This window comes from Podarcis tiliguerta (assembly GCF_965153285.1).
Source record: "Podarcis tiliguerta genome assembly, chromosome: 14".
NCBI lineage: Eukaryota > Metazoa > Chordata > Lepidosauria > Squamata > Lacertidae > Podarcis > Podarcis tiliguerta.
In genome coordinates, this window is record NC_139547.1 from 6,998,076 (window position 1) to 7,024,910 (window position 26,835).

The 26,835-nt window shown below is 47.0% G+C and overlaps 1 protein-coding gene across 5 annotated transcripts in view; it reads left to right on the forward strand.

Annotated features, from left to right (window-relative positions):
• Positions 1 to 26,835, forward strand: part of PARP6 (poly(ADP-ribose) polymerase family member 6) — a 52,325-nt gene that overhangs the window by 19,608 nt on the left and 5,882 nt on the right. For 2 of the 5 annotated variants that reach the window (XR_014504814.1, XM_083413078.1), the window contains exons 5-18: positions 2,227 to 2,287; positions 4,004 to 4,094; positions 5,626 to 5,692; positions 6,378 to 6,527; positions 7,337 to 7,514; positions 12,227 to 12,280; positions 14,326 to 14,421; positions 15,813 to 15,905; positions 17,402 to 17,527; positions 17,830 to 17,895; positions 19,941 to 20,008; positions 22,191 to 22,239; positions 24,268 to 24,380; positions 25,746 to 25,818. Coding sequence is in view for 4 of the 5 variants with exons in the window: in XM_083413078.1 (XP_083269204.1) it covers positions 2,227 to 2,287; positions 4,004 to 4,094; positions 5,626 to 5,692; positions 6,378 to 6,527; positions 7,337 to 7,514; positions 12,227 to 12,280; positions 14,326 to 14,421; positions 15,813 to 15,905; positions 17,402 to 17,527; positions 17,830 to 17,895; positions 19,941 to 20,008; positions 22,191 to 22,239; positions 24,268 to 24,380; positions 25,746 to 25,818 (1,285 nt within the window). In the remaining variant the exon portion in view is untranslated. The remainder of the gene's footprint in view (positions 1 to 2,226; positions 2,288 to 4,003; positions 4,095 to 5,625; positions 5,693 to 6,377; positions 6,528 to 7,336; positions 7,515 to 12,226; positions 12,281 to 14,325; positions 14,422 to 15,812; positions 15,906 to 17,401; positions 17,528 to 17,829; positions 17,896 to 19,940; positions 20,009 to 22,190; positions 22,240 to 24,267; positions 24,381 to 25,745; positions 25,819 to 26,835) is intronic. The other 3 variants (XM_083413079.1, XM_083413080.1, XM_083413081.1) reach the window with 3 other exon arrangements.

Here is a 26,835-nt window from a genome sequence, read left to right on the forward strand (position 1 = left end):
ACACCATATAGTTGCCATCAATAAGAAATTTACCTATTTTTTTTTAATCCAAATGCTGGCATTGTCCAGAAAAGTTTGACTGGCATATTTATAATTGTTATAAAGTTGAACTGCTGAAATATGTTCCCTGAAATGGTTTTTTATGGCAATAATGCATTATATGTCCCCACGTTTATATTAAAAATCCACACACAAATGAAAATGAAAAAGAGCTTGAAAATACCCAATTCTGTCCTCTATTTCCCTCCCATTTTTGCAACCATATACTTAGGTACCTTTTAACCCCATAGAAAAAAATATCTAACGTTCATTACTACCAATAGCAGGAAGAAGAGATTTATTTTGTTTTGAGAATGACAAATCCATCTTAGAAGAATTTAAGCACACTCTCCACGTATGCAGAGTGCTCGCTGGATATCTTTTGGCATGATTGTGACACGTGTGTGTGTGTTTGTGAGCTGATCATGGCTTGGGGGCAAGTTACCTCTTCTCCAGTTTTCTGAAGCAGAAGCACTCATTAGCAATAGCATCATCAGCAAACCTGTGCCCAGGGAGATAAACTAGAGATGATTTTCAGCTGGTGCATTGAAGCCAAGCAGGGCAATGCACAGACTCCTAGCGACTGAGAGTGGAGTCCAACGACAAGACTGTGTAGGTCTTGTGCATATAGGTTGGCGCTTTAGGCTGGACAGTAATGGTGGGAAGAAATATCCCTAGAAGCAAAGATGCTGAGTGGGCAGATGCAGAAGAAAACCCTTCACCCTTAATAGTTCAGGGTTTGTTTGTTTTTTTCTTTTAAAGAATTTTTATCTCAATCCTCAGCCAAAAAAGACTCCTGGAGTGGCACTTAAAAAGGAACTTAAAAAGGCAGTGCGTTACCCCAGGCACACAGTCTAAAAAGGCATGACGCAAAAGGAAAATTAGAGAGAAGAGGACATAAGCACACTCTGGGGTGACGCAGATCAAGGACAGGAGGCAGAAAAAGTTGTTGGTCTCTCACCGATGGAGTAGTCCTGCCCCTCCCCCCTCCTGTATTGCAACCAGATGTAATGACTGCTGCCAGGTGGCAGATGTGTAGCAGGAGCATAGCAGGCATGGCTTGCATGCCAAGTGACACCTGCAGAAATTCCCTCCTCTGCGCAACTATGAAAGGTGCAAGGTCCTTCTGCACAACTATGGACCTTAGGATCTGAGTCCATGTATGGATCTTGATGAGCAAAGAGGTTTTTTTAAAACTCAATTCCAGTCCTGGAGTTGTAGACTTGGGGTTGGGCTGGAGGTGCCTTCCAGATTCTTTCTGGCCCTATGATTCTTTATTGTAAAGAATCTACCAAAGTGGTTTAACCAACAGGAACACGGGAAGGTATCTTATCCTGTGTTAGACTACCTGATTTAAGCTGAAACCTCCATCTATGCTCAACCTGTATCTTTCTAGACAAATGCAAATACTGCAATAGCTGCCTGACTCCAGTAGACTTCATTCAAAGGGAACCAAACACTGCACCCCCAAGATCCTTGCTGTTCAGGGATTGGGAGTCTGCGTAACACTGAGATGGTTTTTAATAGTCAGGAAAACAGCCCGAGCCATGGCAAGGGTCCCACGGAGCCACATGGTGGAATGTAAGTGCAAAAACCAACAGTGCTTGCATTGACACCTAGAGTAAAAAAGGTAAAGGGACCCCTGACCATTAGGTCCAGTCGTGTCCGACTCTGGGGTTGCGACGCTCATCTCGCTTTATTGGCCGAGGGAGCCGGCGTACAGCTTCCGGGTCATGTGGCCAGCATGACTAAGCCGCTTCTGGCGAACCAGAGCAGCGTACGGAAACGCCGTTTACCTTCCCACCGGAGCGGTACCTATTTATCTACTTGCACTTTGACGTGCTTTCGAACTGCTAGGTTGGCAGGAGCTGGGACCGAGCAACGGGAGCTTACCCCGTTGCAGGGATTCAAATTGCCGACCTTCTGATCAGCAAGTCCTAGGCTCTGTGGTTTAACCCACAGCACCACCCGCGTCCCTGACACCTAGAGTAGCTGGCACAAATTAAACTCCAGGTTTGGATTAAGAAGGGCAGGGGGGCAGAAAGCTCTGCAGATCAACAGAGGGGCAGCTTCTCTGTGTTAATTTCCTTGCCATCAGCTAGCTCCATGTGCCCCAGCCTTTTGTTCTTCTCCCTCCTGCTTTTCCTCACACTGGTCTTTCCCTAATGCTCCTGCTTTCCTCCTCAGCGAATATGGGACCATTGATGACGTGGATATTGACCTGCATATAAACATCGGCTTTCTAGATGTAAGTTTCGGGACACAGTCACATGGGGCTGGGTGGGCAGAAAGAGGCTACACACATGCTTAAATGCATCCCCACTTTCCAGATATATGCAGACCCAGAAGCTTGATAGATTCCCCCAACTCTGACACTGTCAGGAAGGTTGATTCCTCCTGGATTAGCAACAGGAAATTCTCACACTTGGCCTTTGCATTTTTTATGGTGCAATGGGTTAGACAGCTAGAGTTCAGACTTGGAGTCGTTCCATTGACACCTAGACTTTTGATGCATGTTTTAATCTGTTTTTAGTTTATTGCTGATACTGTTCTTTTAAAAAAAGTGCTTTAAAGAGTTGCTTTCACTGATAATTTTATTGTTTTATCCTCTTTGTAAATCACATTGAGGTTTTGTTTCTGTTTTAGTTTTACAATCAAGTAGCATATAATTTTTTTTTTGGGGGGGGGGAGGAGAGAATAGTCCTTCTGGATCAAGCCAGTGGCCCATCTAGTCCAGCATCCTATTCTCACAGTGGCCAACCAGGTGCCTGTGGGAAACCCACAAAGAAAGCATGGTTCAAACACAAGAGCAGTTTCTCCTCCCGGGGTTTCCAGCAACTAGTATTCAGAAGCATGGCTGCCTGCAGCTATGGAGGCAGAGCAGAAACATCAGAACACATACCTCTGGGAAGCCCACAAAGAAAGGCTTAAAAGCAATGGTCCTTATAGTTTCTCCTTGGCATCCAGTACCCATATACAGTGGTACCTCGGGTTACATACACTTCAGGTTACAGACGCTTCAGGTTACAGACTCTGCTAACCCAGAAGTAGTACCTCTGGTTAAGAACTTTGCTTCAGGATGAGAACAGAAATAGTGCTCCGATGGCACGGCAGCAGTGGGAGGCCCCATTCACTAAAGTGGTGCTTCAGGTTAAGAACGGACCTCCGGAACGAATTAAGTACTTAACCCGAGGTACCTCTGTAATGCATGAGACTGGCAACTATTGTTAGCCTTATTCCCTTGTCTAATTCCCAATTAAAGCGATCTAAAACTGCAGCCACCCCTGCAGTGGTGAAGCTACCTGCTCTGGCACCGGGAGTGGCGTATATCCGGGGGCATGGCTGGCACGCATCCCAGGGGGTGGTGGTGCATGTCCAAGGGGGCATGGTGTGCTGCCCGCGGGGTGTGTGGCGCATGTCAAGGGGTGTGCGTTGAGCGGCGTGTGTCCCGGGGTGTGTGCAGTGAGTGCCAAGTGTCCCAGGGGCAGGGATGTGGGCGGCCGCAATTTCACCCACCCGGAGGGCACCCGGGATAGACCGCCCCCCACCTCCACCTTCATCCGCCAGTGCATGCCTGTCACAGTGAATTCCATAGATCAGGCATCCCCAAACTCGGCCCTCCAGATGTTTTTGGACTACAACTCTCATTATCCCTAGCTAACAGGACCAGTGGTCAGGGATGATGGGAGTTGTATTCCCAAAACATCTGGAGGACCAAGTTTGGGGATGCCTGCCATACATCAACTGTTCCAAATCTCCAGCAAATAAGCTTCACTGGAGAACCATGAATACTAGGAATATGAGAAAGGGAGGAAAATGTCTCCTGATCCAATGCCATGATCCATTGCAGTCTTGCTTCCTGGGTAGACTTGTGTTTTTCTGACTTCCACTTTGAGCCCTTGGTCCTTCCCCTCTTCCATAGTCACAGCCCTGACTAATGAGGATGCTCTGCTTCTCATTGCAGGAAGAGGTGGCAACAGCCTGGAAGGTCCTTCGGACCGAGCCCATTGTCCTCCGACTGCGGTTCTCTCTTTCCCAGTACCTGGATGGCCCCGGTGAGTCTCACATTTGCCTGTAAACAAGGAAGAACATAAGAATAGCCCTGCAGGGTCAGTCTAAAGGTTCACCTAGTCCAACGTCCTGTTTTCACAATGGCCAACCAGAGGCCCATGGGATGCCCACAAGCAAAACCTGAGCACAATGCTCCATCCCCATCAGTGATTCCTGGCAACTAGTATTCAGAGACATCCTTTCTCTAGCAGTACTAGCCATTGTGGCAAGTAGTCACTGGTAGCTTTATCCTCCATGAAAGTGTTTAATCTCCTTTTAAAGCCATCCAAGTTAGCGGCTGTCATTAGCTCTTGTAGGAGCAAATTCCATAGTGTTAACTATGCACTGTACAAAGAAGTACTTGCTTTTGAAGGGAGGTGGAAGGATACAAGTTTGTACTGCTAGACTAATAAAGTTCACCATTGATAAGAAGGATCAGGAATTGTTCCTATACCCAACAACAGCGGCGAGGTTACTGCTGGCTCAGGTGTGGAAACAACAAAAATTGTCAACAGTAGAAGAGTGGCAGTACAAGGTCATGGAATATGTGGAAATAGCCAAATTAACGGGGAGAATTCGACAACAGGGCGATGAAACATTTCAAAAAGAATGGGAAAAATTTATGTTATACATAGGATAAAATAGTGAAATCGGTGGAATTGAAATAAACCTCATAATGGGAAATTAAAAGAAACTTTATTGGATGTTAATGACAATAGGAATTAAAATGTAAAATACAATCAAGGTAACTAATTGTATCTGTATATGAATATAGACAAACAACAAGACGTGCATATACAGAAAGATTTATTTGCATATAGACGCTGTATGTTGAAAGAAGAACAACAATATACAAAATCGATAAAGACAATGCGAAAAACTTAGAGACAATATAAAAAAGCCAGAAGAAGGAAGGAGGGAAGTCAACTATTAGGAGTAAATGTAAATGTAAAGTAATGTGTATATGTATAGTATGTAATAAAATCAATAAAGATTATCTTTAAAAAAAAAAAAAGTTCACCACGGCCGGCCCACCCATAAGATGAAGCAGCACTGACATTGAATTCTGGGTGCCGAAATACCAACAGATGTGTATTTTGGTGTTTTGACAATTGTTTGTAAATTTCAAAATTTGAAAAAACTTTTTTTTAAAAAAAGACATTGATTTCTGGTGAGATCTCATGAGGTCTTATCAAAATCACATGAGATCTTGCCGAAATCTCATCGGAACTTGCTGCTTCGCAACCTAGGTAAGGGGTGCTTCAGCAGAGGCGGTTTGGTGGCAGCAGGGTTGGGCGGAACTTCCCATTTCATCTCAAGTGGTGAAACGCGATGCACTCCCACTTTTGAAACTTATATTGGCCAGAGTTCTTGGTGTGCTTTTTTCTTGGTATATTTAATTCGAAGAACTCCAACTTATTTAACGTTACTATGGTGCCTAGCACTGAAGCTGGTCCAGTCTTTCAGAAGTCTATCTCCCTGGCTAGACGTTACCTTCTTCTCTTGACTCTTCTCTTGACTCTTCTTGTTCTTCAGAACCGTCCATTGAAGTTTTCCAGCCATCCAATAAGGAAGGGTTTGGACTGGGCCTACAGCTGAAGAAGTGAGTAAGGCCTTTTTTAAGCTGAGTCATGAAGCACGAGGTGTCTAGTCCAAGGGGTCACATTCCAGTGGTTTGTGGGGTAAGAAGGGAAAGTGATTGGAACAATGGGCGTGACTCTCTATCCTTCTACAGTAGGTTATACTGTATGTATATTCATACATATAAGTCTCACATAATTCAGAGGGTTCTAGACACAAACACACCTCTCTTCAACCCTATCTGCACTTTACTTTAAAAGCAGTACAGTATTGTATTGTGTGCTTTGGGGTTCAGTGATGGGGATAAAACACTTCCAAGATCTTTTCTTGGACTCCTTTCTACCTGTCCCATTGATGGGAAGCTGTGAATGAGGCCAGCTGCTTCAGCACCATGGAGAGCTCCCAGTGAGCAACTTACTCCAACAAGGGTTGGAGATTAAAGGAGGCCTTTTGAGGCTTTGTCTCCAGTCCACCTCTCCAGTCCAGGAGGAGGCACTCTTAAGAGTCCCAGCTCTGGCTCCAGAGGCCCCAAAATTGTAGGATCGAGTTCACTGGGCCTCTGATCACTAGCTTCATTCTCAGAGCCAGGGACCTGGTCCAGCTTTTCAGCCTCTGACCTATTTAGCCGCTGACTTGGTGTTGTGGTCACTACCAGTTTCTGGGTTCATGATACTGATGCTGTCAATCACCGTGTCTCTTCCCAATAGGATCCTGGGAATGTTCACATCCCAGCAATGGAAACACCTCAGCAACGACTTCCTCAAGACCCAGCAGGAGAAGCGGCACAGCTGGTTCAAGGCCAGTGGCACCATCAAGAAATTCCGTGCCGGTCTCAGCATCTTCTCGCCCATCCCCAAGTATGGCTCCACTTTTCCGCTGTCTCCTTCCAAGAGTGGCTTGGGGTCTTTCTTGTTATTTATTTCTTTGTAATCATTTTTATGCTGTACTTCAGCTGAAAAGGACTCCCACAGCAGCTTACAGATATCAGAGAGAAAACAGTTCCTTCCCTCAGGCTCACGGCTCTTAAGAGACATGACACAAAAGGGAAAGGTATGAGGAAGGAGGAGGAAAAAAGCAAGCTCAGGCACTAATTCGTAGTGGCAGAGCTTTCGTAGTGAGCAGCAGGAATGCATCTTTTTTAAAGATATGAGCCAAAAGTTGTCTGTTCTTGCAGTGGAGAGACTCTGCAAGTCCCATCTTTCTCCCTGTCCCACAGGCTGGTGGAATGGCTGCTGAAGATGACAATTGATGGACGAGCCTGGTGGAGCAGTTCTCTTTTCTTCCTCATAATTCCTTTACTTTGTAATTCTCTCTGAGGGATGCACAGAGCAAGCAAGCTCTCCAGTTTGGGGTGTACATACATGGAAAGCCCAGCCCAAACATTAGCCCAGAGAAGGTCTTGAAAAGTTGTGCAACCCTCCTTTCCAAAGTCCAGATGCGAGACCCCTCCTTGTCAGCAAAGGGCAAATGGGGTGGCATTGTCTGTCGGCTTCCTCCTCCTTCATGTCAGGGCTGCCCTTGTACACCCAGAATGAGTTGGCTGAGTCTGTCATTGGCTCTGGCGCGCCCTCCTGTTGGGCTCCCTACTTTCTATCCTACCCGCCCCAATGGGTGCCAGTCGCCACTGCTCCTCCGATTGTGAGGGCCGATCTCTCTGTGTCTCCAGGTCCCCCAGCTTCCCTGTCATCCAGGACTCCATGTTGAAGGGGAAACTCAGCGTCCCAGAGCTGCGCGTCAATCGCCTCATGAACCGCTCCATCTCCTGCACCATGAAGAACCCTAAGGTGGAAGTGTTTGGCTACCCTCCCAGCACCCAGGCAGGTGTCGCCCCATTCAACATTCTGGTGGGTTTCTTCTCTGGCCTTGTCCCTTGGGGCTGGCTATGGGTTTTCTCTTGGAGGGCTCTTGATAATGTTTTACTCCTCCTAGTGCTTAGCAGTTGGAGGTGAGATAAATGACGAGGAGATCAGGCAATGCTGGAATCTAACTTCTGTTTAAAAACCTCCAATCAGGGAGAATCACATATGCAGATTCTTTTCCACATTAAAAAAATTGCCTGCACTCAACATTCTTTGTCTGCTATAACAAGTGACCTTGTGCTAATGGATGGCAGAGTTTAAAGGTTGGGCTGCAAAAGAATCCAGTGCAACAGTTGTGCTGACAATGACTTTAACTTGGTGCTACATCGAATGCAACCCAAAACCCCTGAGCCACAAAGTTCCCGGCAAGTAGAAAATGAGCATCTCAAGGAGCATCTTGGGGTTTAACCTTTCTCCTTGACTTTCTAGTTTTCTTTGTGCAGAGAGCTTGGTGTTTTTCTTTTTCATGGGAGTAACATTCAAATATGACCTGCCACCTCCCGTTTGAAAGAGAATGATCTGGTAGTTGTTGCACCCACGTGATGCTGCTTATTTTATAGCTTGGCTGCAACCTACAAGGGTATATTTGGATTGCTTTTCATCTATTGCTCATTGGAGACATTTGGTCTCTGTTGGCAACTGAGTGCAGCAAAGGAAAGGAGGCCCTTTGTTCTAGAGTCCAGGCCCAAAATAGCCTCCCTGCTCTTTATTCTTCCAAAACAAGTGGGCAGTGCCTCTTTTTTTCTTGTCCTTAGATCTCAGATATGCAGGAGGTTGCCTGCCTTGGGAAAAGCTACAGCGAATGTCATTGGAACAGCAGCTGCTGCCTTGTTATGCAAGAATGGAAAGTCAGTCCATCTTGCCTAGTACCGTCTGCTCTGATTATCAGGGCAATGGCAAAGTCTCATAACATAGTGCGCCGGCTTCTGAGTTCCACAGAACTCTTCATCAGGCTAGATGTTAAAAATGCTGGTGGTGCTGGTGGTGGTAGGTGGCCTGGAGGAGAGAGAGAAAAGGCTGTTGGTGTTTGCCAAGCCATCCATGTGGGTGGAATATGGGAGGAGGCAGCAGACATTCAAAAGAGGTGCTTTTTTGGGGTTGAAGTTGCACCCCAGCCTCCTGGGAAGCAGCAGCACATAATGGCTATATCCCCATCTCTTCAAATACAACCACCACAGGAATTTAGGAAGCTACCTTAACACTGATTCAGATTATTGGTTCAATTAACTCAGTATTGTCTACACTGACTGGCAGCAGCTCTCCAGAGTTTCAGACCAAGGGTCTCTCGCAGCCCGACCTGGAGATATTGGGGGTTGGATCCGAGACCTTCTTCATGCAAAGCAGATTCTCTTCTAGGGCTGTGCACACGTCCCCCCAAAATCCAATCCGATCCAGAGCCCAACCCAGCACTTTGAATCAGCCCCAATACAACCTGGGCAAAGCTGCAGCTGACCTGAGCTGACCCTGAAGCTCAGTGTCAAATTAGGGTTTAGCCTTCGGACTGAATCTTCTGCTCACCAGCTGATGACTGCAGCATTTGGTCTTGCTGAGTGTTGCTTTGCCAGAGAATTCCCTGTGGGGAATGTGCTGCAAAGTCTGCCTGCCTCTCCTGCTGTCCAGCCACCCTGCCTTTTGCCAGCCCTTGGTCACTGCAGGTGCGTCAACCTGATCAGGGGACATCTCAACCCAATCTGGCTAAAACCCAGATCAGAAGAAGAAGAAGAAGAGGAGGAGGAGGAGGAGGAGGAGGAGTTTGGATTTGATATCCCGCTTTATCACTAGAATCATAGAATCATAGAGTTGGAAGAGACCACAAGGGCCATCGAGTCCAACCCCCTGCCAAGCAGGAAACACCATCAGAGCACTCCTGACATATGGTTGTCAAGCCTCTGCTTAAAGACCTCCAAAGAAGGAGACTCCACCACACTCCTTGGGAGTGTAGCCGAAGGAGTCTCAAAGCGGCTAACATTCTCCTTTCCCTTCCTCCCCCACAACAAACACTCTGTGAGGTGAGTGGGGCTGAGAGACTTCAAAGAAGTGTGACTTCAAAGAAGTGTGACTTCAAAGAAGTGTGACTGGCCCAAGGTCACCCAGCAGCTGCATGTGGAGGAGCGGAGATGCAAACCCGGTTCCCCAGATTACGAGACTACCACTCTTAACCACTACACCACACTGGTTGTCAGTGAATTGGGCTGATTCATTTTGGGATCTGGGCTGTAGCCAGATCCAGTGCACAGCCCTAAGCTCTACCACTGAGCCATTGTCCTTCTAACCGTTCTGCCTCTGCCTATAGGTGACATGCAGATGTTTCTTTGCTAGGCTCAGAAAAGGAACAAAGAGAAGTTAAGCTAGTCCTTGTGTAAACAGATGCAGAGATTAAAGTTGTGCTATCTTAAAAACAAAAAAAAAGTCTAATAGAAGCCAAATTGGGTAGCTATACCTAATAGTTGGAGGAAGCATTCCCACAGAGAACACTCTAAATGTGATTTGAAAAAAATACCAAAATTAGCCATAAAAAAGCAGAATCCTAAATTGGATGAAGTTGATCTGACACCTCTTGAAGATGGGATTTTATACTCTGGATGTTGCTGCAGCTAGGTTACTTTAGACCAGTGTTTCCCAAACTTGAGTCTCCAGCTGTTTTTGGACTACGGCTCCCACCATCCCTGACCATTGGTCCTTCTAGCTAGGGATGATGGGAGTTGTAGTCCAAAAACAGCTGGAGACCCAAGTTTGGGAAGCACGGCTTTAGACCACGGACTAAGAACTGGCAACCCTCAAGATGTTGCTGGGCTGCAAGTCCCATCATCCCTGATCTTTGGCAGTGCTGTATGGGGCTGGTGAGAACTGGAGTGCGACATGTGGAAAGCCACAGGCTTTTCTGAGCTGGAAAGGGTACACCTGCACCTCTCAGAGGTTTGGCATTTGGTTGCATCGCCATCTGAGCTTGCCAGCATCTCTGGAACCCATCATGTTTAGAGTGCTTCTCATGACAAGTTGCAGGTTGGCTTTGAGATTCAGTTCTGTAGTCTGGCTGTTGCTTGCTGGATGAAACATCGGCTATGGATCCATTCCAGTCCGGCTTCTGCGCTGGTCATGGGACCGAGACAGCTCTGGTTGCCCTAACAGATGATCTTTGTAGACAGCTGGATCGAGGCGGGTCAGGGCTGCTGATTCTTCTAGATCTGTCAGCAGCTTTCGACATGGTCGATCACGAACTCCTGGACCACCGCCTTGCCAACGTGGGGATCCAGGGCATGGTCCTTCAATGGCTGCGCTCATTTCTCTCTGGTTGGGGACAGAGGGTGGCGCTTGGGGGGAAATTGTCATCGCGCCACTCCTTGGTGTGTGGAGTACCTCAGGGTGCGATACTCTCCCCGAAGCTTATCAACATCTTTATGCGCCCCCTCGCCCAGCTTGTCCGGAGTTTTGGGCTGGGTTGCCATCAACACCCAACTCTATCTGTTGATGGATGGCCATCCTGACTCGGCCCCAGACACACTGACCAGATGTTTGGAAGCTGTGGCTGGATGGTTACGTGGGAGCCGGTTGAAGCTAAATCCTTCGAAGACAGAGGTCCTGTGGCTGGGACGGGACGATATGGGATTGGGGGGGGGGGCAACTCCCATCTCTTGCAGGGGTGCAATTAGTGCCAGCACCATCTGTTAAGAGTTTGGGTGTAATCTTCGACACCTCCCTTTCCATGGAGGCGCAGATTGCAGCTATAACAAAGGCGGCATTTTTCCATCTCCGCCAAGCTAAGCAGTTGGCTCCTTACCTCTCTCGCCCTGACCTAGCCACTGTGATCCACGCGACGGTCACCTCCAGACTGGATTATTGTAACTCGCTCTACGTGGGGCTGCCCTTGAGACTGACCCAGAAACTTCAGCGGGTGCAGAATGCTGCAGCGAGACTCCTTACGGGGTCTTCGCTGCGAGATCACATTCACCCGGTGCTATACCAGCTGCACTGGCTCCCGGTGGAGTACAGGATCAGGTTTAAGGTACTGGTTTTAACCTTTAAAGCCCTATACGGCCTAGGACCCTCGTACCTACGGGACCGCCTCTCCTGGTATGCCCCACAGAGAAACTTACGGTCTTCAAATAAAAACATCTTGAAGGTCCCAGGCCACAGAGAAGTTAGGCTGGCCTCAACTAGAGCCAGGGCTTTTTCGGCTGTGGCTCCGATCTGGTGGAATGCTCTGTCACAAGAGACAAGGGCCCTGCAGGACTTGACATATTTCCGCAGGGCCTGCAAGACAGAGCTGTTCCACCAGGCCTTTGGCCAGGGCACAGCCTGACTCCCTCCCTCAGCAATCTTCGTGGAGCTCTGGCCCAATGGTTGCCAGTGGCCTGATTTGAATTAATTTTATAATGAATGGTTTTAGAGTGATGTTTGTGCTGTACTTTTGTACTGTTGTATTGTTGTTAGCTGCCCTGAGCCCGGCTTCGGCTGGGGAGGGCGGGATATAAATAATTTATTATTATTATTATTATTATTATTCTCATATGCCAAGGTCCCAACCGGAATAGGAATTCCAGAGGGTCTGGCTTAGAGACACCCTTCTAGAATATCTTTACATGTAATTGGTGGCCGGCAGATACGTGCTTGAAGAAAGTTAATGTGTCCTATTGGTGATGAATGAACAGGTGCAGAGTAATGTGGCCGGGCTCTTTCTTTGTCTGCTCACTTTGCAGGTTGGTGGCCACTGCAAAAACATTCCTACCTTGGAGTATGGGTTCCTCGTGCAGGTATGTAACCCTTGATCTGTGTTTTCCGATTCAGCACATCTGAGAACCAAAGTGGTTCCATGGATCTGCGGTGGCTCCTGTCACTTTGAAGATCTGGAGAAGGGAGTTTGATGAAGCACAGACACACATTGTGGAACCTTTTCCTTTGGGCAGGGTTCTGAGGAGGCTTATTTGAGATAAAGGCCACAGCTGCACCATACACTTAAAGCAGAATTATACCATTTTAAATAGTCTTGGCTTCCCTCAAAGAATACTGGGAGCTGCAGTTTGTTGAAGGAGCTGAGAACTGTTAGGAGAGTGACCCCTATTCAGTTCCCTGGGATGAGGCATTGATTGTTAAACTGATCTGGGAATTGTGAAGCAACCATTGCAAAGTGCACCGCGGCTCTCATTATTATCTTTATTTGACAACGTTAATGCAGGCAGCAAAACTAAGGAACTTCTTATCCTTTCACTAATGGCCGCGTGGGTTTGAATTGCTCAAAGATGGAAAACCTTAGACACTTTGGGACTTTCGTTATGGTATCAGATGTATGGAACCAGACCATTTCTGAAAGAAAGAAAAGGATACATAATTTGAGAGTTATACGAGGCCAAGAACAACCACAGGCTTTTTATGCAACTTGGTGGATATTAATGGTGCCACTTTGCAGCGCCAGATTTCAGCAGTATCTATGGAAATCTGGAATTGTGTTGTGACTTCAGATATAGTGACAGATATATTTACAGAGATACTTTCCTCCACCTCACATATATCACTTATGATTTTGTTCTTGTATTCTTCTTAATGTGGAATATGTCTCATGAGATTTAACATTACCTCCTTGGGGAATTGTTACATTTCCGCGTTTCTTTTATGTTTGCATTTATGTAATAAAAATGCAATAGCATATGCTGAGCCATGGCTCTTCCCCAAGAGAGACCTGGGGGGCTGTGGTTGGCCCAAGGCCTGAGATCTCCCACCCTTCCCTTCAGCACAGCTCCATCAATGGTCCATGTAGCTGAGTCTTGTTTAATTTGACTGGCAGTGGGGCTTGGGCAGCTGTCTTTGTGTGATGGCCTGGGACTCGGGCTCGAACTCGGAACCAGAGGAGTTTCATTCTGCACTGGATCCTCTGCCTCAGGCAGCATCTTAACCTAGTCTGGGGCCTGATTCTGAAGACCCCCAGTCTGCACAGGTTCCCCTGCAACAAGCACCCAGCTGGGCCGAGTCAGGGGCCTGAGCCGGCCCTGGCTCCAGATGCGGGGATGACCTTGTTGCCTCCAGCTGGGCCATCACTTACAGCTACTCCACTACCAGTTGGGTCAGGAGAGGCTGAGGTGGCCTCTGGGTCTAGTAACCCACCGACATCTCCCGAGCTGCAGAGACTCAGGTCTGAGAGAAGGAGAGACCTGAGTACTCACAGGAGGAGTGCCCACCTTTGGGTGAGACAGGGAGGTGAGTCACTGGGGGATCAGGACTGGCCGTTACCCCGACAGAGATGAAAGGCTGTCAGGCCCTGCCCCTGGTTGCAGGAGCAACATTGCTGCTACCTGCCTGAGACCCTGTGCCTGACCTAGCCTGGGTTCCTGCCTTGTGACTTGCCTTGGTCCTGTTGGACTGTCTCCTCGCGGAATCCTTGGATTCGGGACCTGACCTGGACCACGTTGCTCAGGTTTACCCCCGGGCCCAGCACACTTTGCCAAGTCTGTTACATGAGATCCAGTGGAGACTGGTCCATTGGGCAAATGGGGGCACTGCCCCACCAACCTCAGTCGGTTCCTCTCTGCCAACCCCTATCTGCCTGCCTTCTTACTTACAAGTAATCCAGGAGGTGGTCCTGGCTGTCACCTTGCTCCTTAGTTCCAGTGTTGCCCCTTGTAGAACGCAGCTGGGAGGAGGATGGGGACAAAACTAAAACAATTTAACTCATGTAAAATTCATGTGTGCAGATTTTATACAGATTGGCCTCTGCTTTGTGTGTGATGTGACAGAACTCTGTGTTTGGCCATGTTGAAGTGTCCACCTTGTCTGATCTAGATGTGGCCTCCCCTCTCTCACTCAGATCATGAAGTACGCTGAGCAGAGGATTCCTACCCTGAATGAGTACTGTGTTGTGTGTGACGAACAGCACGTCTTCCAGAATGGATCCATGCTGAAGGTACTACTCTCAGTCGGCAGGGCGTGAGACTCTTAAGTTCAGGGTTGTGGGTTGGACTGGATTGTCCTCAAGGTCCCTTCCATCTCTATGATTCTCTCTCTCTTTCTCTCTGTCTGCCAGTATGAATGAATGTTTAAGTGTGTATGTGTGTGTGTAATTCCTAAGAAATACTGATAAAACCAAGAGACTTTAAAAACAAGTCTACATAATAAAATGATCAAAATAAAAATAAACTAGCAGTTTCATACCTGGCATTGCTTGGGAGTTCTAAGAAAACAAAACAAAACAAAAAAACAGTACTATTTCAAAACCAGTGGTTAAATCAGTGCAGTTTTGAATGGAGCAATCCACCATCTTGATTCAAAAGGGCATCCAATCACATCCAAACATAGACAAAAACCTCCTCCCTGATTTCTGGAGCCGGCAGATAAAATTAGGTTATGATATATTAAGAGCTATCCAAATGCACAGTGAACAAAAACTTTCCAAGATATATAGTAGAATCTACCCCTTTAAAACAGTTTTTGTGTATTTAACATTATTTACATAATGCTTAATTAAAATCCAAAAAACCCCCTAACCCTCTGACTTATTTCCATAACATATTATAAAATATTCAGAAGAAAATATAAATCCAAACTAGGGGAAATGTCATTGTGGGAAAGGTTTTCTTCACCGGTGATAAAATCCCTGAGCTCAAGAGTTGAAAAACTTGGTAGTCCTTTCGTTGGATTTTTTGGTGGGGGAGCTGAGTGGACGCAGGAAAAAATGGGGGGGGGGGCGTGGTGTAGTTTTTGATTTGTCTTGGTTAAAAAAAGAATGGAGGTGTGATATGGTTTTATGAAACAATTATATTGGAAACTTCTATATATAATTACTAAGAAATTCAGATGGAAGAGATTTGAGGAAGTCAAATAATAAGTTTATGAAGATGGATCTTAATTAATTAAGTGTTAGTGTAATGATGATTTGTTGTATTTTATGTTCTGTATTCTTTGTTCTTTTTCTTTTTTCTGTTTCATTCTTTTTCTTTTATTATTGTTAACTTTTTCTTTTGTTATGTCTATGTATGGAAAATAATAAATATTATTATGGGGGGGGAAAGAATGGAGGCCCTGGAGGTCATGTTAATGGACAATGAGGCAGGGGCAGCCCTACCACTGGGCAGAGTGAGGCAGCTCCCTGGGTTCTTGGACCAGGGACCTTCTGCATGCAGAGTTATGGTCTCTTCTGGCCATCGGTGGTGGCCTCAAGGAAGTGTTATCCTGGCATGCAGACGGACTTTGACACACCTCTCTCTCTCTCTCTCTCTCTCTCTCTCTCACACACACACACACACACACACACTAGCTCTGCGGCTTTTAAAATCTTTTATTTTTGCCTTTCTTCAGCCAGCTGTGTGCACACGGGAGCTGTGTGTCTTCTCTTTCTACACTCTGGGTGTGATGTCCGGTGCTGCAGAAGAGGTGGCCACAGGAGCAGAGGTACAAGGGCTGGGATGCTGAGCTGGAAGGGAGGACTGTCTGGGGCCAGAACTTGGGAACCAAACAATAATCAAGGGCTCGCCTATAGCCAGGACTGATTCTTGAAAGTTCTCCTTCTGTTGATCTTCTGGTGTCACTCTTTCATCCATGCAAGTGTGACGGCAATAAAATTAATGGTGTCGTTGCAATCTATGGAAGCTGACTGAAGAAGCAAGGGTTCTGTACTGTATAGAAATTTATTCATGTATGCGACTACAGCAGCAAGAATGTTACTTGCCCAAAAATGGAAAGAAGAAGAAGTCCTAGCAAAAGAAGAATGGATTTATGGAATATGCAGAAATGGCGAAACTTACCAGAAAAATAAGAAATCAAGATAACAATTTTCTTTTTTAAAAGAATGGAAATGGTTTCTTGAATATTTACAAATAAATTTTAAACAGATAAGAACATTGGCGGGATTATTGCAATAACCTGCAGTTTTATAAGAGTATCTATTTAAAGTAGATGAACAAATGAGCAAATTAAGTTAATTTGGATATGCAGAAAATATTAAAAATAAATTTAAGGAACTGCAGAAAGAGGGGGAAGGAAGTAGGGTTTTGAAATGATTGTAAAATTATTGAAATGTATAAAATTGAGAATTAATAATAATAATAATAATAATAATAATAATAATAATAATAGAAGCAGCAGAAGCAGCAACGATTGACCGGGCAGCCACAATGCTGTACATAAAAAGAGAGCTGGGGCATAGTGATTTGTATGTTGTTTTCATGAAGATGTGCCCTTTAAGGCATACTTTAAATTATGCACTTTATCCTAGTACAGTGGTACCTTGGTTTACGAACTTAATCCGTTCCAGAAGTCTGTTCTTAAACCAAAGCATTTTTAAACCAAGGCGTGCTTTCCCATAGCAGCGGAGGACTAAATTTACAAATGGAATACACTCAACAGGAAGCGAAACATGTTCTTATTCAAAGCAAAGTTCACAAACCAAAACACCTACTTCCGGGTTTGCAGCGTTCTTAATCCAAGTTGTTCATACAGTAAACTAAGACATGTTCTTAAACCAAGGTACCACTGTAGATGTTTTTTATACACGTTACCTGGTGGAAGAAGTGCATTACAGAAGCCTGAGAAGTGCAAATTTTGATGGACAGTTGTGCTTCAGTTCAAATATTGTTTTGAAAAGTGTGAACTGGATATATTTGCCTTTAATGTGAATGGAATCAAAGCTCTCCTTTGTCACTATGGATGAGTACGCCTAGCCACTCATTGAGTAGGGTGGAAAAGCTTTATTGGAACATCTCCCTGGGAATGCGGCCTCAGAAGCTATCCATCCCCACGTGGAAGCTTCTCAGCCCTGTTGGGTTGTAGGACTCTGGTTTATTTTCATGAAAATTAAACAATGCCCCGTTACCTCTGTCTGGACAAGTCAGGATGGAGATGAGATGAGGTGTTGGGATATGCCCTCTTCAGTTCCTTCTCTCTCTCAGGTAGTGGACCTGCTGGTGGCGATGTGCCGAGCTGCCTTGGAGTCTCCCCGCAAGAGCATCATCTTTGAGCCTTACCCCTCTGTTGTGGACCCCAGTGACCCTAAGACCCTTGCCTTCAACCCCAAGGTTGGTGTAAGGTAGCAGGCCTAGGGCTGCGAGGGATTCTTAAGACTGGGGTGGGACCCATGATATATGGAGGCTGGCTCCATAGGGGAGCCTTGCAAGTAGAAAGCCTTGCTCTCCAACAACTGGTATTCAGAAGCAACACTGTCACTGGCAGAGAATAGTTAACTCTGAAGCATGCTTTGCATACGCTGGGACCTTCTCAACACTCAGGCCATGCGGTTTCCTGGTAATGGGTCCAGGGAAATAAGGCAGAACTATTTGTGTATCTGATGCATATTCTCTCTCTTTTTCCTGACACACAGAAAAAGAACTATGAGAGGCTGCAGAAGGCTCTGGACAGTGTCATGTCGATCCGTGAAATGACCCAAGTAAGTGCAAACAAATTTTCTCTGCATCTTGCCCTTGAATGAATGAATATTTATTTGTGTCAGCCATCAGCCATAGCAATAAAACAACAATATGATATACAAAGAATAGAAATAAAAAGTCAATTATATAAAATACATTTTAGGGTTTTGAATCAATAGTCAAATAGGGGATCTAATTCTGTTTCCCCCAGCTAAAAACCTTGCAGCCTTTGCTGTCAACTGCTCATCTTCCTCTGCCAAGAGAAAGGACACTCTGGCAGCGGTTGGGCGACCCAGAATGGACAATAGAAGAGGGGTGATAATCTCATTTCTCAAATCTTTATAAAGAGTGCAAGCCAAGAGGGCATGCACCACTGATTCGGTACTGCCATCTCCCCAGGGACATAAGCGTTTTTCGTGTGGAATCTGTTGGAATCATCCCTCAAGTGCAGCTGACGGCAATACATTCAATCTTGCGAGAGTAAAAGTGCACCTATATTTTAGAATAGGACGCGGGTGGCGCTGTGGGTTAAACCACAGAGCCTAGGACTTGCCGATCAGAAGGTCGACGGTTCGAATCCCCGCGACGGGGTGAGCTCCCGTTGCTCAGTCCCTGCTCCTGCCCACCTAGCAGTTTGAAAGCACGTCAAAGTGCAAGTAGATAAATAGGTACCACTCCAGCGGGAAGGTAAACGGCGTTTCTGTGCGCTGCTCTGGTTTGCCAGAAGTGGCTTAGTCATGCTGGCCACATGACCCGGAAGCTGGACGCTGGCTCCCTCGGCCAGTAAAACGAGATGAGTGCTGCAACCCCAGAGTCGGTCACTACTTGACCTAGTGGTCAGGGGTCCCTTTACCTTTCTATTTTAGAATTGCTAGGTTATGCAGATAGGGTGCCGGAGAGTTGAAATGGGAAGGTGGAAAATAGTCATACCATGGCAAAATTTCCTTATGGTGTCCAAGTTGTTCTGACGCTCGATATCATTTAAGCCTTTTCTTCATCTTGTCTGCTCCTCCCCTTTGTGTCTGAAGTGACTTAAGACCATTACTAGGCAGGATGCTTGAATTATTGCCTGCCCCAATGTTTATCCCAAGAACGCCTAGAAAACCTGACACAAAGCATAGGAATCTCTGCCCCAAGCCTGCGTTTGAGTGTGTGAGGTTTTGTAACAGAGCGAAATGGCTTGTCTACTCAGAGTGAAGGCAAGAAACATCACCGTCACTCTGATTTGGCTTTGTGATTTGGTTCCGTAGCCAGCTCTGACTTGGCTGTGTGATGCCATGATGTTATCACACAGGCTGTGAACCTTGATTGGCTGGATCATGTAGCAAATGAGAATAAACAACAAAATGGTGCTGACAAAATGATATTATGAAGGGAGATGGATGGGATGAACCATCGAGAAAATGTAAGGTTTGGGGAAGCCTTTTAAGAGAAAAAGTTGGGTCCTGGAGAAATATCTGCTGATGGATTTTTTTTTGGTATATTTAAAACAAGGCAAATACATAAGAGAAACTGAGTTGGCAAAGACAAAGACAGAGAAAGCGTTTAAAAAACCAAACTTCTATGTTCCAGGAAACCAATTTAAAGCCACACCACCCTTTTAATTAATCATTGGGCCTTTTAATTAATCATTGGTGTGAATTCCTAGCTCTGGGTGAGATGTTCTGTTTGTGATTATAACCAGGGCTGAATTTAGGTTTGATGAGGCCCTAAGCTAATGGGGCCCTTTATATGTCCAGCTGTCCTTTGTCAACAACAAATTGCCGTTGTTTTTTGTGTTAAATATATGCTGTATGGTAATTTATGGCCCTAACAGACATCTAAAGCCATTTGCACATAACAAATAGGAGCCTACACAACACTAAACACTGTTGCTGTATGTAGGTTTTATTTTATTTGTTTTTTATCTTATATTTTGTAAATGCACATCTATTTTTTTCCCTTTTAACTTTTTTTGGGGCCCCCGAGAGAGTGGGGCCCTAAGCTATAGCTTGTTTAGCTTATACGTAAATCTGGCACTGATGATAACCCTGCTGCAACTGCTCCTGCTGCCCTTTCTCCACAGGGTTCCTACCTGGAGATCAAGAAACAAATGGACAAGTTGGACCCTCTGGCCCATCCTCTCCTGCAATGGTAAAGAAGCAGGAGACCTTGTGGACGGGCACAGTGCAACTTGGGCGGGGGGGAGGCGGGAAGACAGACACAATCTAAGCGGGATCAAGGCAGGCCACGGTTTTACTGATCACAGTGCCATAGGCATGGCATAAGCAATGGGCATGTATCTACTACAGACTGCAGTGGAGAAGGCTGGGCGGGTGCTGCTTTTGAGCTCCCGGAGCAGACCAGCCTACCAAAGTCTTCTCTCTGGTCTGCCTCAGAAGCCCTGCCTCCTAGGAGCCCAGCAACAAAGCAGATGGAGTTTCAAATCCACCAGGAACGTGCAAGGCTCCTTGGCCAGGGTAGGAGATACCTGATGCTTCCTGAAGACATCTGAAGGCAGCCCTCTTCAGGGAAGCTTTTAATGTTTGATGCACTACACCAGTGTGGTGTAGTGGTTAAGAGCGGTAGTCTCGTAATCTGGTGAACCGGGTTTGCGTCTCTGCTCCTCCACCTGCAGCTGCTGGGTGACCTTGGGCTAGTCACACTTCTCTGAAGTCTCTCAGCCTCACTCACCTCACAGAGTGTTTGTTGTGGGGAAGGAAGGGAAAGGAGAATGTTAATCGCTTTGAGACTCCTTCGGGGAGTGATAAAGCGGGATATCAAATCCAAACTCTTCTTCTTCTTACTGTATTTTAATATTTTGTTGTAAGCCGCCCAGAGTGGCTGGGGAAGCCCAGCCAGATGGGTGGGGTAGAAATAATAAATTATTATTATTATTATTATTATTATTATTATTATTATTATTATTCCTGCCCTTTCCCCCACCAGTGGCAGACCCTGGGGTCTCAAGTTTCAGCGGTGCCCTGCGCGACACCAAAATTCGGTTCCCCCTTCCTGCCCCTTGCCTCCTAGTCTACAACATACTTGTAGCCCCCCTGTGGCGCCCTCTAGGCTTGGCACCCAGTGTGACTGAACTGGTCACTCTCCGCTAAAACCACCTCTGTCCCCACCACCATGCCAGGCCGCAACGACTGCCCCCGGGAAGACGGGAACAGGAAGGGGGATTGTTGTGCAGATATTGCCCAGGGGCAGGGGAAAGAAGAACAGCACATGGTACAGCGAGTGACTGGAGCATAGGCAAGAGCCATTGCGCATTGGCTAAGTCCCAGGTTCAATCCCTGGCATCCCCAGGGAGGGCTAGGAGGGTCCCTTGCCTGGAACACTGGAGAGCTGCTGTCAGACAGTGCAGGCAGTATTGAGCTAGATGGACCCAATGGTCTGGCATGGCATAAGGCTGCTTCATTGCTTCTTGGTAGATTGTTATCCCCAGTGGCTATGAGATCCAAAGCATGCCTATTGTTTTTAACTACACCCCATTTTAAAACTTGGTTTTCCGAAATCCCTCCCCACTTTTTGAAATTTTTAAAAAGCAATTCCTATAATCACAATTTTTCAAAAAGTAAAAAAAGAAAGTGTCAAAACTTAAATGGAACACTTGCAGAATTACAATAGCAAAAAATGTTTACCCAAATCAAATAATAACTTATTTATTTATTTATTTATTTACTTACTTACTTACTTACTTACTGACCGCCCATCTGGCTGGGTTTCCCCAGCCACTTTGGGCGGCTTCCAACAATATATTGAAAATACAATAAAACACCAGACATTAAAAACTTCCCTAAACAGGGCTGCCTAAAGATGTCTTCCAAAAGTCAGATAGTTGTTTCTTTCCTAGACATCTGATGGGAGGGTGTTCCATAGGGTGGGCGCCACTGCCTTGCGTTCTGTTTCAAAAGGGATAGAAGGGCAGGAATGGATAGCGAGTGGAGAATAGACTTTGGTCCCCAATGGCTGGGAGATCCTAAGCAAGATTGCTTGGAGTTACAGCTCAGAAAATCTTGACCTCTGGGGTCCGGAGGGATGCCCTAGATTGCAAAGTCCTGCAATCTCCATCCTGAGATCGCCTAGTTCTAAAGGGTTTCACAGCACCAGATCGCGTTGCTGCCTTCTTGGGAGGTCTTTCTGCCTAACTGCCATCACACCACGGGCCTCCCCAGATGTGGATGTGCTGTTAGGTTGCTCCACTGGAGTGCATGGCATGAAGCTGCACCAGTGGCAAGGGCTGCGGTCTTCTCATCTGGCCTTCATATTGACCAATGGCAGAGTGAGCATGCTTTTGCCGCCATACTAACAGGTTCTTTGTCCTCCCTAGGATAATCTCCAGCAACAGGTCTCACATCGTCAAGCTACCTCTCAGCAGGGTAAGTGAGCACTCCTGAGTTCAGCCATCCCATCCACAAGGTGTGACATTGTGGGGAGGGGTCATAGCTCAGGAGCACTTACAAGACTTACCTATTTTTTGCTCCATAAGACGCACCCTTTTCTTCCTAAAAAGTAAGGGGAAATGTAATAAAGGAGGCTGCCTGGGAGGGGGGAGGTAAAGAGAGCAAACTTGCAAGGAGAGGAGACAGGAAGACTAAATCAATGAGGAGAGAAATTAGAAGAAAAGGAGGAGCAAAAAACTGCTCCAGCTAAGGAAAAGACACTAAGGCAAACAAGAGGGAAGGGGGTGCTAAAAGGAAGCAGCTGATCAGAAAGGGATCGGGAGGGAGATAAGGGACGCTAGAGATAAAGGAGGCTGCCTGGGAGTGGGGAGGTAAAAGCCCATGGATCCTCAGGATTTTTGCATTGGGTCACCCCAAATTCACCATCAGATCACATAGCATGTCCATGGTTACAGCCTGCACCAAAAAAATCACACATCCACTGTTGCCTGGGGCTGCAATTGTGCACAAATGTGGTTACAAAGCACGGATCCACATGGATCATCAGGATTTTTGCATTGGGCTACCCCAAACTCACCGTCAAATCACATGTCTGTGACCACAGCATGAACCACAAAAATCATACATCCACTGTTTCCTTCAGAATATTTGTTTTCTTGTTTTCCTCCTCTAAAAACTAGGTGCGTCTTATGGTCAGGTGCGTCTTATGGAGTGAAAAATACAGTAATCTCTAGGACAGCTCAGTTGGTTAGAGTGGGTTGCCAATAACGCCAAGGTTGCCGGTTTGATCCCCGTATGGGACAGCTGCATATTTTTGGGTTGGACCAGGTGATTCTCAGTGTCCCTTTCCGACTTGGCTCCCCTCATCAGGGAACGAGGGTGTTGAGTGACTTCTCTCTCCCCTCAACTCCCACCCAGTCCAGTAACAGGGCACAACTGCTCCTGTGCTAACTGACTGGGCGCCTCAGCCTCTTTCGTCTCTTTGGGATGACAGTTTTGAGTGGGAGAAGTGCTGCCTCAGCTCTCACGGTCACTGCCACAGTCACTGGCCATGCTCTCTCTCTCCCCCCCCCTTGGTTTTATGTAAGTGCAAAGTGGGGAGGACAGAATGAGAGAAACACAAAATGAATTAGTGGGCAAGGTCCACCTTGCGAGTCTCTTCTGGCTTTGCTTCACCCGTTATAATTCTTCCCGCCTACTGCTCCCCAGTTTTGTTCTGTCCCCACCCTGAGCCTAATTGGCATCTGCTGCTCTTATGGGCCCTTGCTTAGATGCAGAAGCCCAGCTCCCATTCCTTCTGACCTCGCCATTGGCTAGTGGAGTTCGCCTTCTGCTGTCCCAGCCGTGGGGCTGCCAAAGCGATTTCTGAGGTGGAGCTCAGCTGCGTCGAGGCCTTGGAGAAGTAAAGAGCGGAAATGTTGTGCCCCTAAGAATTTTGCCCCTGGGGGAACTGGCCCTGTGCAGTGGCGAAGCTGCATGCTCCGCTACCGGGGGCAGAGAGCAGGTGGGGGTGTGGCTGGTGCCCCCCAGGAGCGTGGTGCGCATCCCAGGGGAGTGGCACGTCACCTGTGGGGGCGTGGCACCTGGGGTGCGGGGTGTGTGTGTGTGTGCCCGGCACGTGTCTGGGGGCCCCTCGCCTCAATGGCACCCTACCGGAATAGTGGTGCTAGGGGCGGTCCGCTCCCTCCGCACCCCCGTTCCTCTGCCAGTGCCCCGTGCCCCCACCCACCCACGATACGCCACTTCCTGGGTGCCCTGTGTAATTAGCAGACAGTCAGGGTGTGAAGGCAAGCTTTCTAAGTTATGGGGCATTTTAAAATGAAAATAATACTAGGGAAAGGCAGGCAGTTGGTTCTGGAGGGGGATGAATAAACTTCCTTGCATGATGGCCCTCTCTCTCTCTCTCCCTCTCTCTCTCTCTCCCTCTCTCTCTCTCTCCTTCTGCTTTTGTTCCTTCTCCTGGCTGTCCCTCTCCGTTTCCTGTGGGTCTGTTTCCCTTGGTAGCAGCTGAAATTTATGCACACCTCTCACCAGTTCCTCCTCCTGAGCAGCCCCCCTGCCAAGGAAGCCCGCTTCCGAACAGCCAAGAAGCTCTATGGCAGCACTTTTGCCTTCCAGTAAGTTGGACACCCCGCTGTTTTGTTTTGTTTTCTTTCCCTCAGGCTAAAAGCTTGTCGTTCCTTGAAATAGCGTTTCTTGGCCTTTGTTCTGCTTCTCTTCAAATCACTGCTGGAACCTTTAAAAATAATATATGCTGAAAGGGAATTATAACATAAGGGAAAGTGTAAAAATAAGTTGCAGTGTGGCTGGCTGGCTCTTTCTCGGGATATTTTGTTCCTTCCCCACCCCCAGATTCCCATTTTCTTTCTCCAGATACTCAGCATTCTGTGGCCACTGCCCAAAGCCTCATCTTTGGGGTGGAGTGGGTGGGTTTGCCCTTTGCTTCGACCATAAGGAATTTTAGTATCAAGCTCGAGGTTCCCCTAGACATGCAGATATCTCCCTCTTGCACATGAACGCATAAAGATTCATCCCAAGAGAACAAGTCTGCTATTGGCCTTTGTCAACCTGGCGTCTTCCAGATGTTGACAGACCACAACTTCCATCAGCCTCAGCCAACATGGCCAATAGACAGGGGCGAGAGTTGTTGTAAAAATCACCTGGGGGGCATCAAGATACGGAAGGTGGGTCTCTGGGATTCTATTGAATATCCACTCTTTTCTTCAACAAGGGACTCTAGGTTGCCCTTGGGGTCCTTAGATGGTCTCTCATCCAGGTACTTACCAGCCCCAGGCCTCCTTAGCTGCACAATGTTCTTCCAGGCAATGTCTTTATCTGCTGCCTATTGCACCTGTTCTGAAAGGCACCCTGTGTTTTCATTCTGCTGCTTTCCAGCATGAAATTTGCTGGGGGTTTGCACGAGTGCAATTGCGCAAACTCCGAAAGTGAAAATATTACAGATTTGAAGAGGATAAAGTTGTGCAAAGTTTAAGGGCTGTCTCCAGCATTCTCCCTCCCTGGTGCAAGGGTTTCCCTGTCCACTTGTGGAAACCTGTTGTCAAACAGACCACGCAGCCTATTGTACAACAAAGTTACCAGAGACCTATTTATGCATTCCGTTAGGCAACAGTGTTCATCTGATACAAAACATATTGCCAGTGGAACAAGGATTCTGCTCAGTGGCTTTTAACTTAGCTCTGTGCGGAACCAACCTTAGGCACCTTGAATAAAATAGCAAACTCCTTTATTGCTTGCATAGCTGAATTTCTATCCCACCCCCAGCTCCAAATTTGAATAGATTTTTAAAAATAAAGATACGGTCCAGATATAAAGGTGTCCAGAGACAGGGGACATTCCTGTAAATGCACAAGCTCTAGGGAACGGAATAAACGTGCCACTATTTTAAATCTTTTTTTATTGTGTGTGTTGGCCTGGGGTAAGGCCAGGGGCTGGCGAGCTGAACCATTTCTCTCCCCCTGCAGTGGCTCTCACATTGAGAACTGGCACTCCATTCTGCGCAACGGCCTGGTCAATGCATCCTACACCAAACTGCAGGTAAGCGACTTCCACAGACTCCTGCTACTCCCCATAGCTAGAACAGCCCCAAGCAGTGGAGCCACCCCACCAACCTTCATCATCCCTCAACCAGCCCCCACCTGCCTGGTTTTTCCCTTACAATCTGTCCCGGAGGTGGCCATGACAGCGAGTTTCCTCCTCCTTTGCCTCAGTGTTCCCCCCTTCTACAATGAGGAGGGGGATGGGGACAAATTTAGAATTAGTTGGCTCCTCCTGCCATTGGCTCTGGCTCCACCTCCTCTTGGGCAGGTCCAACCCACCCAGGAGGCAGGCTGAGGCAACCGCCTCGGGCAGCAGAACCAAAGAGGCAGCACCCCTGCAGGCATCCCGCCCCGCTGCCTCTGCCACCGAAATCTAGCAAGAGCTCATGCTCTCCATGAGATCTTGCGAGGGCTCTGCTAGTTCTCATGTGATCTCACATGATCTGGAGGACAGGGGCTTTGGCGGCCGGGCAGGGCCTTCCCATTTCACTTCCGGCGGCGAAACGGGATGGGCTGCCCCTGTCCAAAGGGCACAAACTGCCACTTGGTCAGCCTGGGGGACATAGCGCACCTTGGGTACAGTCCTCCCTCCCTGTACTGCTCATGTTGGTCCCAAGACTCTGAGCCAATCAGTGGGGTTAGCTGGGCAACGCATGGTTGCACCTCGCTGCCATCCTGCCATATTTGCACTGCTGTGGGCCATGGGAACAAGCAACAGCACGGCGTCTCTGAAGGCCAGAATTGCTTCTTTGAGGAGTCAGCTGTTAAATAGTGGGAAAGATGGACGAAGGACACAGCTCTGTTAGATTCACAGCTCTTTATTACATCAGTTAGAACTGCTCCTGGAGTCAGACTGACTGCAGCCTAGCCGGCTGCTTTATATAATACTAAGTAACTTGTAACAGTAACAACTTCCAACTAGCTAACCAATCAGTGAGCGACAGTTCTCAATCCTTCATTTGCATACTGGTGGCCCTGAGTGAGAACTGCAGCTAATCTTAATACATAACACCAG